This window comes from Trichechus manatus, unplaced genomic scaffold (genome assembly GCF_000243295.1).
Source record: "Trichechus manatus latirostris isolate Lorelei unplaced genomic scaffold, TriManLat1.0 scaffold00200, whole genome shotgun sequence".
Classification (NCBI taxonomy): domain Eukaryota; kingdom Metazoa; phylum Chordata; class Mammalia; order Sirenia; family Trichechidae; genus Trichechus; species Trichechus manatus.
The window spans coordinates 2,097,259-2,111,692 of record NW_004444136.1 but is presented as its reverse complement, the minus strand read 5'-3'; the positions used below and the strand labels follow the sequence as shown (position 1 = coordinate 2,111,692).

General features: G+C 42.5%; 1 protein-coding gene across 1 annotated transcript in view; it reads right to left on the bottom strand.

Moving 5' to 3' along the window:
- Nucleotides 1-976: 976 nt before the first annotated feature.
- VSTM4 (V-set and transmembrane domain containing 4) overlaps nt 977-14,434 on the bottom strand; it is a 117,979-nt gene continuing 104,521 nt past the window's right edge. The window contains exon 9 of the mRNA XM_012558949.1: nt 977-1,102. Coding sequence (XP_012414403.1) covers nt 977-1,102 — 126 coding nt within the window. The remainder of the gene's footprint in view (nt 1,103-14,434) is intronic.

The following is a 14,434-nucleotide window of genomic DNA, read 5'->3' as shown; positions in this document are numbered from 1 at the left end:
CTGAAGAGGCCACTGGCTCCAGTGTGTCATGTGGTGGGAAACTCCGGTGTGTCTCTGGAAAAAGGTGAGTACAAACTTCTTACACCAGTATAAGGAGCTGGGTAGCGCAAGCAGTTTGTGATCTGCTGCTAACCTAAAGGTGAGCAGTTCGAACTCACCCAGCAGTTCCATGGAAGGCAGGCCTGGTGATCTGCTTCTGTAAAGACTGCAGCCAAGAAAAGCCTATGGAGCAGTTCTGCTTTGTAACACATGGGGTCGTCATGAGTCGGAATCAACTTGACGGCAACAGCTACACCAGTATAAGTCTACCCTGCCAAAGGGATGGAAGGCCTTAGAAACAGAATTCTACTTGTGCTATGACCACGGATGGGGAAGCAGGCATTGGGGAATTCAGAGGCCTCAGACTTCCCCCAAAGCATCATCAGGATCGGTGCATCTATTTAAAGCAAGAGACACTGTCTCCAGTGACTGCTTGCAGTCAGCTTTGTTCTGGTTCTGGTGCATGAGCAATGCAATCCCATCCTTTGAAAAATAATTACTACTTATCTACCATCTTACACTTTGGCCTACAACCCCATTTCCTCTAGCTACATACTATGTGCTTAATATGGGAAGAGAAGATTAAAATTAAGATTAAGTAATATTTTTTAAAAAAACTCAGAGGAGAAAGAACAGGTGATAGAGTTTGGCTCAACAGAAAATTTCCATGGTGCTCTCGGAACCAGAGTTCTCACCCCTCAGGGGTCAGGCCCAGAAAAACCTTGTTCTGGGAGATTCAGCCAAGGTCCATGGTCCCAATTCTTTGCTGGAGACCAGCCCCGTACCTCTTCTAGGGCATCTGGAACGCAGCTGGAAAGGGTGCCTGCCACAGAGAGGGCACTTGTGAAAATACAAAAATAAGGACTTTGCTTCCAAGGTTTCATAAATAACTGGGGTGGCAGGTATATTAAATAGGACCATTGAAGAAGATGTGGCATTACAACTTGTTCTCCTGAAAGAGGATCTGGGCATAGACCGTGCTGGTGGGAACACCTTGGGCTGTCTGGTGGGGTTTAATTAGCTCCAGCTCCGCGTAAGTCAAGCTTTCCTCAGTAATCTTTGGCTACAAGACAAAACACAACAAAATTATAGTGACCACAGGGAGTTCTACAGCTTTCATTCATTTATCAAGCATGCATTTTCCCAGCATGCTGAGGACTCAAAGGGGAACAAACACAAAAATTTTAAAGGATATATAAAACCTAAATAACATAATTAATAAAATAGATCCCATTGTCTTATACAGAACACTGTGCTCTACAAAGAAAAACTAACTTATTTTCAAATTGACAAGGAACAGTCACAAAAAATGATTAAACATTAGGTCACAAAGAAAACTTTAATTCTGAAAAGAAAAAATAACGTAAATAGTCTCCGGTCAAAAGGAAAAATAAAGATACAGACAGAAACAAACAAAAAATTTTAGAAATAAATAACGAAACCTAGAAAAACTAAAAGTGCAACCATCTAGAATATTTTTTAAACAACTGATTTAACTTGTACTAAGTCAAAATTGCAGACTATCTTAAAAATAACCATAAAGAAAATATTACTTACCAGAACCAAATAATATGGTTAAAGCAGTACTCAGAGAAAAATTCATTAGTCTTAAGTATACCTACCCCTGACTTATCAACTACCTCATTATCCAAAATTTTGCATTTATGACAATAGTAAAAAATCTACTGCCTACTATTCTGCACATTAATGACGTATGCCTGGCAGTAACAATTGCTGAAATGTGAGGCGAGAGTAATGCTGGCTGTGGTTAAGGTTATATGTCAACCTAACTGGGCCATGATTCTCATGGTTTGACAGTTATGTAATGATGTAATTTGGCAGTTATATAATGATGTAATTTGGCAGTTATGTAATGATGTAATTTAGCAGTTATGTAATGATGTAGTCATCCTCCACTTTGTGAACTGATGTGGTCATCCTCCACTTTTGCATAATGCCAATTCTCGCATAATGATCTGGTCTTTGGAACCTAACCATGTCAATAAGTGAGGTGTGGGTGCATTTATACTAAACACTCCTGGAAGTGCAAGGTTAAGCATTCAGCTGCTAACTGAAGGGTTAGAGGTTTGAACCTACCTAGTGGCTCCACAGGAGAAAGACCTGGTGATGTGCTCCCATAAAGATTACAGCATAGAAAACCCTATAGGGAAGTTCTACTCTGTACATGGGGTTGCTAAGAGTTGGAGTCAACTCAACAGCACCTAACAACAACAACAAGTACTTATATTAAACATATAAATTAAATGAAATAAGCATTCAAGACATTAGAAAAAGAAGAACAGAACACATAAAAGAAAAATAGAAGAAACCAAGAGAAATAAAATCAGACTGCATAAATCAGAAAATAGTAGAATTTATTTTAAAAAAATCCAAAAGCTAGTACTCAGAAAGCACCAATAAAATAAACTGATAAAACAAGAAAAAGAATAAATGAATAATACTAGAAATGAGAAAAAGGATAAATAAAATGAGGGAAACTTTTAAAAATCTAAAAAGACTACTTTGCTCAGCTTGTTGCAAAAAATTTTGAAATACAGGATAAAATAGATAACAGTCTAAAAAAATATTAATTATAAACATTAACTCCAGAAAATATAATGTACTAATTACCACATATACACAAAAGAAAAAAAAACATTGTCAAAGAGTTCTCTCTCAAAAGCACCAGGCCCAGGAATTTTTATAGAATTTCTAAAAGAAATCCCGTTAAGGAACAGATAATTCTAATTTAATTAAACTGCTCTAGAGCATTAAAAAAAAAAAAGAAAGAAAAGAAAAAAATTTCACTTATTTTACAACAATCTCATTGGTTAATATAAATTATAAACCAAATTCCCTCAGAAAGGATGCAGAAACACACTAATAGATAGATAAGCATGTACAAGTTTCATTTATTCCAGAAATGCAAAGATGGTTCAATATTAGAAAAAACTATTAATATAATTAATAATAGTAATAGATCAAAAGAGAAAAATCATATAATTATCTCTATAGATGCTGGAAAAGCATATAACAAAATTTTTTAAAATTTGTTGAAAAGTTTTTAAATAGAGTATGTTTTTAAAGATGATTAAGGAACATTCTTGAAATGAATAATTGATGAAATTAAAACACTGTGGTACGGGCAGGTGAATAGACATAAATATCACTGGACCGATGTTAATGTCCAGAAATTGACCTAAATATTATTGTTTAATAAATGGTGTTGGGATACTTGAGTAGCCATGTGGGGGGAAATAAAATGAAATCACATTCCTGTATCATTCTTTGCACCCAGGTAAATTCTAGAAGAATTTATCTTAAATGACAGACATAAATCCATACAAGTACTGGAAGAAGACATGAAAACATTTTTTGAAGATGATCTCAGAGCGTGGGAGGTGTTTTAAAGTATGACACACAATTCAAGAGCAACAGAATAAAAGCCGTGTACATTTTCATGCCATATGCGATGAAACAATCAAAAATAAAGTCAACAGACAATTGAAAAAATATTTGCAACTCATATCAAAAGGACAATTTCTCTTAACAACCCAACGAAGATAATGACCAACAACCCATCAAAACACTAAGCAAAGGACAAGACAGCAGAAGACAGTTGACAGAAGAGGAAATACAAATGACTCTTAAACATGTGAAATGAGAGCCGACCTCTCTAATAAGAAGAGAACTGCAGTTTAAAGTCACACTTCCACAATAATTTTTGCCTTCAACTTGCCAAATATTAAAAAAAGAGGTTGCTAAAACAAACAGGTCCTCTCGGATGTTGTTGGTGGAAGTGTTTATTGATCTAAGCAAAAAGCTGGAAGCGCTGCGGTGGACATCATAAAAGATGGGTGCAGTCATAAAATGGAGCAGACAGTGCAGACTTTCACACGCATGACTGCGCTGTAAGTGTCCCGTACGTTTTACTATCACGTGTATAAATATGTGTGCACATGCATGTTTCATATTCGGAGACACCTTGGAAGGGACAGGAGAAACCAAGAACTGTTAACCACAGTTCCTTCTGGGGGAAGCAGGCTGCATAGCTGGGGTAGGACTGAGAGGAGGACTTACCCTTTATTGTATACATTTTTGGGGGACCTTTTGAATTTTGTAGCAGGCACATGTATATAAATGATACATAATTAGAAAAATAAAAATCCGTCATTAGTTTATAGTCATAAAGACACATGACTTTCAGGTAAGCAGACTGGCTCTCTATAAACTGGGATTTTAGATTTAGGATCTTTTTGATTTTGGTTTCGACTTTGGTTTTGTTGTTGTTTTCTTTTGATTTTGCTTTTTATGTGCCCTGGTGGTGCAGTGGTGAAGAACTTGGCTGCTAACCATAAGGTTGGCAGTTTGAATCCAACAGCCACTCCTTGGAAACCCTCTGGGACAGTTCTACTCTGTCGTATAGGGTCACTATGAGTCGGAACAGACTCGACAGCAACGGGTTTATACTTTATCTCTCAAGAATTCAGGGCAAATAAATCATTTATCCACCACCTGTCTGTCAGTTGGTCATACCGTGGAGGCTTCCAAGTTGTTATGATGCTGGAAGCTATGCCAGGGGTATTTTAAACACCAGCAGGGTCACCCGTGGTGGACAGGTTTCAGTGGAGCTTCCAGACTAAGACAGGCTAGGAAGAAAGCCTGGCGATTTACTTCCAAAAATCAGCCAATGGAAAACCCTATGGATCACGATAGAACATTGTCTGCTGCAGTGCTGGAAGATGATTCCCCAAGATTGGAAGTCACTCAGGATACAGAGTGGCTGCAACAACAGACTCGAGCACCCCAATGATCGTGAAGATGGTGCAGGACAAGGCAGTGTTCTGTTCTGTTGTACATGGGGTCGCCATGAGTCACAGCCAATCAGCCAGCAACTAACAACAACAAACCATTTACATTCAATTACAGTTTCTTAAAAAGAATACCAACAGCAAAAAGTATGTTTTATCTGAGAGGGACCAGAGGAGGGGCAGGGAGCAGGAGACAAAGAGAGGATATAAAGCACCCCTAAGAGCCAGGCCCTACTGCTCAGCGGAGATGCCAAGCGAACTTCACAAACCATCCAACCACCGTTAAATGTCCAAGTTAAGGAAATTCCTAAGGATGAGAGCCTTCTGCTTGTCTTTTGACACCAGAAGTCTTTACATTGCTTCTCAGACCCCCATATCTTACCAGCCAACAAAACCCTGTTTACATTCTGCTTTGCAGTTTAATTACATTTCACATTATAATGATTCCATTTAGAAATGCCATGTGTCCTCAGACAAGCACGCAAAACCCAACTCATGTAAATTTTAGAACCAAGATTTACGAAATCATATTGTCCAGGTGTTTTATTACATTACCTTGAAACTGCATTGTTTTCTAGTAGATTATCTGTTTATTCTTAAGTTATTCCATTAGGTTTGGATATGAAAAATAACACTAGGTTTCCCAATACAGGTCACCAGGCTGGCTTGGCTGATGTGTTGTTTTCATACATTTTTATGATGTTTCTATAGTAAACATAATTTAATAAGGCCAAAGCACACTAAATAAATAATTGCATCTAGAAAAGCAATAAAAACAAATAAAATTAGTACTTTCATAAGTGGAAAAGGTACTTCAATTACTGCTACAAGCAACAACCCACCATAAAATGTGTAGAATCATTTCCCTTATGCATATTTCTGGAATATAGTAATTTGATTGAAGATATGAGGTGGCACACGGGAGGCTCAAGGCAGTGAAGAGTGTACAGTTTCCAACAGAAAATGCATAATATTAGTGCTTGGCATCTCTAAAGAGCTGATTGTTTTTCTAGTGCACACACTTGGCTACAGCCATCAACCATGTGTTCAATTACCTTTCCCTAGCTTGTTTAACTGGAAATAATTTCCTAACGGCCAACGAAAGGGGCCAGATTTACAGCCCTCAGCAGTTCTCACCAAGCTACCTCTCTTTGCACTGAGGTTTTAGCGGAAGCCTTAGGTGCACCTGAGAAGCAGCTTAAAAAATACACATACATACATATATATGCATATCGGCAAGACTAGGCAAGACTACAGCACTGGTATTAAAACCAGGAGCCAGGAAGAGAAAGTAATGGGTTAAAGCAGGTGATTCAAGGGGGCAAAGCCAGGTCGAGGGGCCCGCTGCAGGGCCCCACCTGTGTTTCAGGTGCTGTGATTCCACTGCAATCTGGATGGTACAACCCAACCCAGACTTCAGCTGAGGAATCACTCCTGGCAGCTACGGCAACTCCAAACTGGCTCTCCGAAGATGAAGTGGGGAGCACGTCTGTTAGCTCTGGCCCCTCCAGCCGCTGCACTCAGCATGACCCACTTCAAGCCGCAATCCTTCTCTTGGAGGTACAAGAAATGCAGAAGTATTAGCACTCGAAGGACAGACGTAAAAATTCTTAAACTGGCTGTTCACACTCAGCAGACAACTTGAGATCCCACTGAAAACCCAAAAGAAACCACTCAGGGCAGCGTTTCCAGGCCTCAGACCTGACACTTTCCTATTTAGACGCTGCTATACTCGCTGAAAAGCAGGCAGGGGAACAGACAGGAGATGGGCCACCTGTGGAAGTCCTGGCAGGGCCCCTTGGAGAACGCCCTAGAACTTTCTAAATATGTGAGAAGCAACTCCTCCATTTCCTCTTCTACAGAACTATTTGGTTTCACTTTATTTTCCTTGTCAGCCAGCCTGCAGAGATTTCTGGTCAGTTTCTCATTCTGTTTGTGTTCAGAAGGCAGTGGTGGCGGTCCAGTGGTAGAATTCTCACCTTCCATGAGGGAGACCTGGGTTTGATTCCCGGCCAGGGTACCTCCTGCACAGCCACTACCCTTCTGCCAGCGGAGACTTACGTGCTGCAACAATTATGAACAGGCTTCAGTGGACAGTCCAGACTGAACAGACTAAAAAGAAAGGCCTGGTGATATATTTCCAAAAATCAGCCAGTGAGAATCCTGTAGATCACAAGGGTCCTATCCCGCAGCGCATGGGGTTGCCATGAGTCGGGGGCCCACTCAGTGGTAGCTAACAAGAATAACAGGCCTGCAGCTGGCCAGTCCTCCTTCCACTGTGAGCTGCACCCTGGGAGGGGGTGTGCTGAAGCCACACCCCCTCGTCTTCGTGGATGAGGACACGGAAGTCCTGAGGGAGACAGGCCAGCTCTGTTGAGTTGTTGGCCCCCAGCCTGGCGCCCCCTGAGCTCTGCACCCTTTTGGAAACCGCGTCTTTTATTGCCGCTCCCCCGATGATGGCCCAGGAGAGGGAAACTGAACCAGAAGCAGCTCCTCCTCGGGAAGAGTCCAGGGTGAGGTCTGGCACAAGTCCCACATCAAAGGGCTCACGGGCTGGGGAAGTGACAATCAACATCCGTGTACCCACCCCTTCTGGGCAAGGTCTCTTGTTCCTTCCCAATGAAAAATAAATGCACTAGATTTTGAGACATCAAGGCAACAAGAATGAAAACAGAGGCCAGCACACTCAGGGTAGCGGAGAGGAGCTGGTCTTTGTGGTCCCCTAAACCACTGGACCAGCTCAGGGTCTCCAGATTCAGGTGGCTGGGGGTTGACACCAGCCCCTACTCAGCCCAAATGTTCTCTCAAGTGCAGGGCTACGGGGGCTTTACTGTAACGTGTATATTCAGAAAGGGCACCTTTTTGTAATCCATACAAAGGAGCCTTGTGGGCTGGCAGTGGCCTGGCCTATGCCCAGGTATCTTGTTGCATAAGACAAACAAATGCTCATCTGTTTCAAGATAAGGTGAAACATGTTAACTAAACCAAGGGTTTGTGAATTCAGACTTCTAGTCACAGGTGGGATGCCTTTCAGCAATCACAGTCCCCTGGAGGCTGTGGCCTTTATGCTGGAAAACTCCAGGGTCCTGCCCACCAGGGAAGAAAGATGGCATGGGCAGAAGAGATGGGTGTCAACATGGGCCAGAAGGATATATTCCTTCACAGCACAGAACCCTCTGACAGCCTCTGGAGGATATTTCTGACCCACTGTTTGGAATATCTAAGAGATTATCGATCAATAAATGTTGCAGGTTGAAAAACCCCAACAGTAGACATCCCACCACTGCTGAAAACACCACGGGTAAAGCCACGGATGCAAAACGTCTTGCAGCTCCACCCTCAGTCTCCCTTCCAAGCTCCCCTCCAAATGGACATGGGGAATCAGGGGTGGAAAGAAGAAGTGTGCTGTCACGGTATGGGGAGAGCAATTGGGGTCACATAACAATGTATGTATAAATTTTTGTATGGGAGACTAACTTGAAATGTAAACTTCATCTAAACTACAACAATAAACAAAATAAAAATAAAATTAAAAAAAGCTCCCTTCCGGACGCTGCCCAGGCAGGTGAGGCGAGTTCAGGCTTCTGTTCCCACCACATGGAATTCCCTCCCTCTCATACACAGGCGGACCCCTCATTCAGAGCCCATGGCCCTCCAACACAATCCGCGACCACGCCCTCCTCCACACCATTGCGGCACCTCAAAAATTCTCCTGTTCTTGCATTCGGATCGACTGTCATTCTGTGTCTCACACCATAATCCCAGAACTGCACACTGGCCAAAGAAAGACAGGATTTAAATTTAAAACTTTCTAAGCACGCTCTTGAGTTACGTTCTCAAATATGTGCAATGCCCCCCACGGCAATGCGCATATGCAAGCACACACATGTATGCACACGTGTGCATGCACACACACACCCAACTGCATGATTACAGTCCCACTCTCTCCTCCTACTATGCCTTCCAGTCACACAAAGAAGATTTTAAAAAACTTATTAAAATGACATGTGGTAAAGCTGACTTTTTAGGTATACAGTTCTATGAATTTTAATTCATGTATAGATTTGTATAACTACCATGACAATCAGGATACAGAACAGCTCCATCAAACTCCCTCATGCCACACCTCTATAGTCCCATCTTCCCTCCCACCCTAACCGCTGGCAAACACTGATCTGTGTCATGTCACTATGGTTTCGTCTTATAGACAATGTCATATAAATGGGATCATACAGTACGGAATCTTTTGGAATTGTCTTTTCTCATTCAGCGTGATTCCCTGTAGATTCATTCAAGTTGTTGTGATTCCTCCTTTTTATTGCTGAGTAGGAGCCCTGGTGGCACAGTGGTTAAGAGCTCAGCTGCTAACCAAAAGGTCAGCAGTTCGAATCCACCAGCCACTCCTTGGAAACTCTATGGGGCCCTTCTACTCTTTCCTAGAGGGTCACTATGAGTCAGAATCACCTCGATGGTAACGGGTTTGGTTTTTTTGTTTTTTGTTTTTTTAGTATTCCATGGCACGGATTGTTCATCTATCATCTGCTGAAGGACATTTGGGCTGTTTGAAGTTTTTGGCAACTATGAAAAAGTTGCTATAAACATTTGTGTACAGGATTTTTGATGACGTTTTCATTCCTCTAGAGTAAATGCCTAGGAGTGAGTTTACCGGGTCAAAGGGAAACTGTATGTTTAACTTTATAAGAAACTCTTAAATGGTTTTGTTCAGAGTGTCTACCATTTTGCCCTCAACCAGCAAAGTATGAGAGTTCCAGTTGCTCCACATCCTTTTCAGCACTTGGTTTTGTCAGTATTTTTTACTTCAGCCATTCAACTAGGCGTTGCTGGTATTGTAATTCCCTTTTGACTGTCCTTCAGGAACTTGTAATCCTAGACTTGAACTCAGTGTTCACTCACAGCTGCTAGGCCAGATTCATCTCTCACACAGCACAACCTTCCCTCGGAAGACCTGGAAAATGATGACCAGAGGCTAGTTTTCTAATGCAGTGGTGAAGCCTGTTGGATCTGGATATAACAAAATGAACGGGCAAGCTTAGAGCTTGAAATACCGTGTCGGGTTTCTGTTCTGTGAATGGTGAGGCACTGACAGCAGACAACAGCCTCCCGACCGGACCACCAGCTTCTAATTTCAGCCCTTTACCACCCATTTGAGAGTGATGATTATGGAAAGTATGTGCATGGGGAAGGAGTTTCTTGGTATGGCTAGTACAAGAAAGTCAGCGCCAGAGTTTTCACAAGTTGTACATCTCTTTGGGACACACAACACTGCAGGCTCCTAACAAGTAGTTTCTGCATGTTTCACTCTGGGCGTGTTCCTAGGTTTCAAGCCAAGAGTCCACATTCCTATGATAGAGAGATTTAACGTTCCCCTATGCAGACTCCTGCAGAACACTTCTTCATAAAGGCCACAGTTGGATGTGCAAGTGGAATTTAAGTCGCAGGAATAAAAGAAAAACGCAATTGCAGCCCCTGCAAGTTCTCCAGTGTCAGAAGATCAAATGGGTAATACCATTATTACAGCAACAGATCAATAGGTAGGACATGGGGATGTTTATGTTAACGTCACCTTGGAGTTAAAAAATGTGATTGCATTTCTATAGAGTTGCACTCTCAGGAATCTATTTACCCAAGAGAGAATTACATATTATCGGGGGCAGACTTCCTCTTCCCCCTTTAAGATAAGTGCTCATTTTTTATTCAACAGAGAAGTACCTGGTAAAAAGACTCTAACAACATCCATTGTACAGAACTAAAGAAGTTGAGGCTGTGCATTAAGCAAGTTCTACTTGATAGAGGGTCCTCAGTGAGTCTCCGTAGCTGCAAACTCAGGAAAGAAAACTATGCCATTATCCCTATCAGGCCAACTACAATCAACGTGCTCCTGTGGCTAGAAGCTTGGCTTAATTTTGAGTTCTGTGGGTCTGCCAACTGTCTGCCAACTGGCATACTTATTTATATTTAAACATTTTATGAAAAGGGAATGTAGAAGTCTTCGATGTGCATGTTACATAAAAATAAAAAATAAAAACAAGCAAAATAAAACCTTTCCAACACAGAGATAGTAAATCAAGGCATAAGAGAAATAATCCATCCAGATGTGACTTTGGAGGTAGCACAGCATGGTGGTTAAGAATCAGTCCTTCTGAGTCCAGAAGCTCACTGACTGAGCACTGCCTGGCAGAGTAAACATCCAATAAATGTTATAACTGATTTTTACCACCTCATGGCATCTTCACACCAGTCCTATGGGATAATAAGCCCGGTTACTATGCCCACTTCACAGATGAGGAGACAGGAATGTAAGGAAAAGGAAAGGAACATAAATGGAAATGTAAGGACACTGCATATAAATTTGCATATGCATAGAAAAAGGCCTGTCACTTGCTCAAGGTTACGTGGCCATTTGCAGGGAGAGCAGAGATCCAGATCATGCAGCCACCTGCCTGGGGACCACCCTGTGCCCTGCAGGCGGGCAGCGCCCAGCACCAACAAGCGTCAGCCACCAGGGCTCTGACGTGAACCCGTTCTGTACCAGTGAGCTGGGCAGCAGACGGGAGGGCATCACTGGCAAAGTTCAACTGCGGTTTCAGAACAGCCCACGCCATGCGGCCGGCAACATGAGCACCAACCGAAAGGGAAGACAAAGAGGAGGGAGCTGGCTCTGACCTCACCGTGGGATCTGGTTTGGTGGGGGGGGGTGGCACAGAACCCAGGGGCACTGCAAGGGCAGACACAATGGAACCATCACTGAGCGGAGGGGCGATGAAGGATCAATCCCGCTGGGATGCCTCAGCTGACCCCTCTCCTCTCTCCATAGTCTCAACTCCCCAAGACTCTTAGCCTCCAACACTGGAGCAGGTGGCACCTCTGCCAGCATGGGATGGAGGTCACACAGGTGCAGCCTCTGCTTTGACCAGGCTACCTGTTCTGATTGGAGGTGCCCACTGGACAGGTAGAAATACGAGACTAGGTACCAGGTGGGATAGAACTGGAGCTGTGCAGGAGAATTTTCTGAGTAACCATTAGGGCCACATATCAATGCCACCCACCCCATCAACTTGGGGCTGAGTCCACTGGTCCACTGGGACCTCTGGCTCTAGCAGCGTAACTCCTACAGATTGACACAGCATTCAGAGGCGAGAGCTGGGATTCAGTTGCACTCCCCAAATCCAGGAGGCAGCGGTGACTGCTGACTTACATGCATGTCTACATCTGAGCCAGGGTTTTGAGACCGGGTCCCAGGCGGTTGCACATGGGAGCCTAGGCACCCTCTAAGGCACAACATCCCCACCTCCTCTGCTGCTTCAGCCATCTATAAGCCTTGGGATTTTATCTTCCCGGATCCTTACCTCACTGACTCTGAGTGGTTTACCCAGTGACAATGGCCAATAACCCAGTGTTAGGTCTCTAGGGCTCTAGAAGAACTAGAAAGGTGGAAACAAGATCTGAAACTCAGGAGAGAAGCCTTGGATGCAATTTCAAAGTCCCATCCAGGTTTGTTGGCACCTACGGGTTAGATGAAGTCACTCAAATCAAGAGCCGAGCAAATTCATGTCATGCTCTTGAGTCCGGAAGATACAAAGAGTGTTCAGCACAATGCATTCCCAGAGTAAATCTGACGTGACAGAAAGTCACATGCCCAGGCTAATTGCTCTGGGAACAGACAACCGTGACCGGTTGTAGATTCGGCTAACGCCATGCACCCAGAGGCCTGGGGTGAAATATCATCGGCTAAAAGCGCCCAGCTGCTTAGGGCACCGCAGTCGTCAGACAAATGGCTGTCTCTTGAGTTCACCATCTTATGTTTTGGAAGCTAAAATGTGATTACAGATAATGCTGTTAGGTAGGATCCTGATACATGAAACTTTTCATAGTCCTACAGCGACTGCTCCCATGATCTAATACACTAATTCATTTTCTCTTCCCTGTGGACCGCAGATGTACATATTCCCAGCTGCTTTCCAAAAGTACTTTTCCTGGCAGTATTATTCAAGAGGATGTTTATGCTTAGAAAAAGAAGACAGCGTTTGATTTTCTACTCCCACATAGGGCTCCAGTCTGAGAATTCTGAGAATTTACTGTAATTTTTAATATTTTCCTAAATTCATTTGATTGTGGTCAGTTTATTGGTGCTTAAGAGCACGGACTCAAAGGTAGAAAGAGAGCCACTTACTAGCTGTGTGACCTTGAGAATGTTACTTAACCTCTCTGGGCCTTGTTTCCTCATCTGTAAAGTGGAATAATAATAGCATGTATATTACTGGGTTATTCTGAGGATTAAATGCATTAATACATGCCATGTACTTAAAAAAGTACCTATAGGTATATAGTAAATACTAAACAAATGTTCTATTATTGTTGATATTATTAAAACCCAAAACCAAGCCAAACCCATTGTTGTCATTATAGACCTTCCTATAGATTTCACAGGCCTCAGAGATGCAAGGAGAAGACACTCTCCCCCATGGAACTCTCTTCTCTCCCTCAGCTTCTCTAGGGAACAAACGCTGAGGGCTTCCCTGAGAACACGCTACTGGGAAGTAGGACACCTGGACTTCACTGCTAGGGGTTTTACAAAATCTGTGTACAGATTTTAATTCAATAGCCGAAGACAGATAGATAGATAGATAGATAGATAGATTAGATAGATAGATTAGATAGACAGATTAGATAGATAGATAGATAATAAAGATAGATGACAGATAATAAAGAGATAGCTAGAGAGAGATAACGCTCTGCATTGGGGAGGATGTGGGGAAATGGCCACACTTATGTTTTGTTGGTGAAAGAATAAAATGGAAAAACCGTTTTGGAAAATTTAGATATACTTTCACATAATAATCCTAGTTCTAAAAATCTCTCCTGCAGAAATATCAGTAAACAAAGTTATATATGAAAGGATCTTCGCATCTATATGGAATAAAAAATTAGAGTGATCTAAATGCCCATCAGTTGGGGACTGATTAAAGAAATGATGATCATGTAACCCTTCACAGTCATTAAAAGAACAGGGCCACCAACAGATGAATGGATAAACTACGGTACATACACACAATGGAGTGTTATGCAACGATAAAGAAGAATGGGGAATCTGCGAAGCATCTCATAACATGGATGAATCCGGAGGGCATTATGCTGAGTGAAATAAGTCAATCACAAAAGGACAAATATTGTATGAGACCACTACTGTAAAAACTCATGAAAAGGTTACACACAAAAAGAAACCATCTTTGATGGTTACGAGGGAGGGTAGGGGTGGAGGGGAACTACTAAATAGACAATAGATAAGTGGAAACTTTGGTGAAGGGTAAGACAGTACACAATACTGGGGAAACCAGCACAACTTGTACAAAGAAAGGTCATGGAAGCTACATAGACACATCCAAACTCCCTGAGGGACTGATTTGCTGGGTTGGAGGGCTGTGGGGACCATGGTCTTGGGGAACATCTAGCTCAACTGGCATAACACAGTTTAGAAAGACAATGTTCTACATTCTGTCTTGGTGAGTAGCATCTGGGGTCTTAAAAGCCTGTGAGTAGCCATCTAAGATACTCCACTGGTCTCA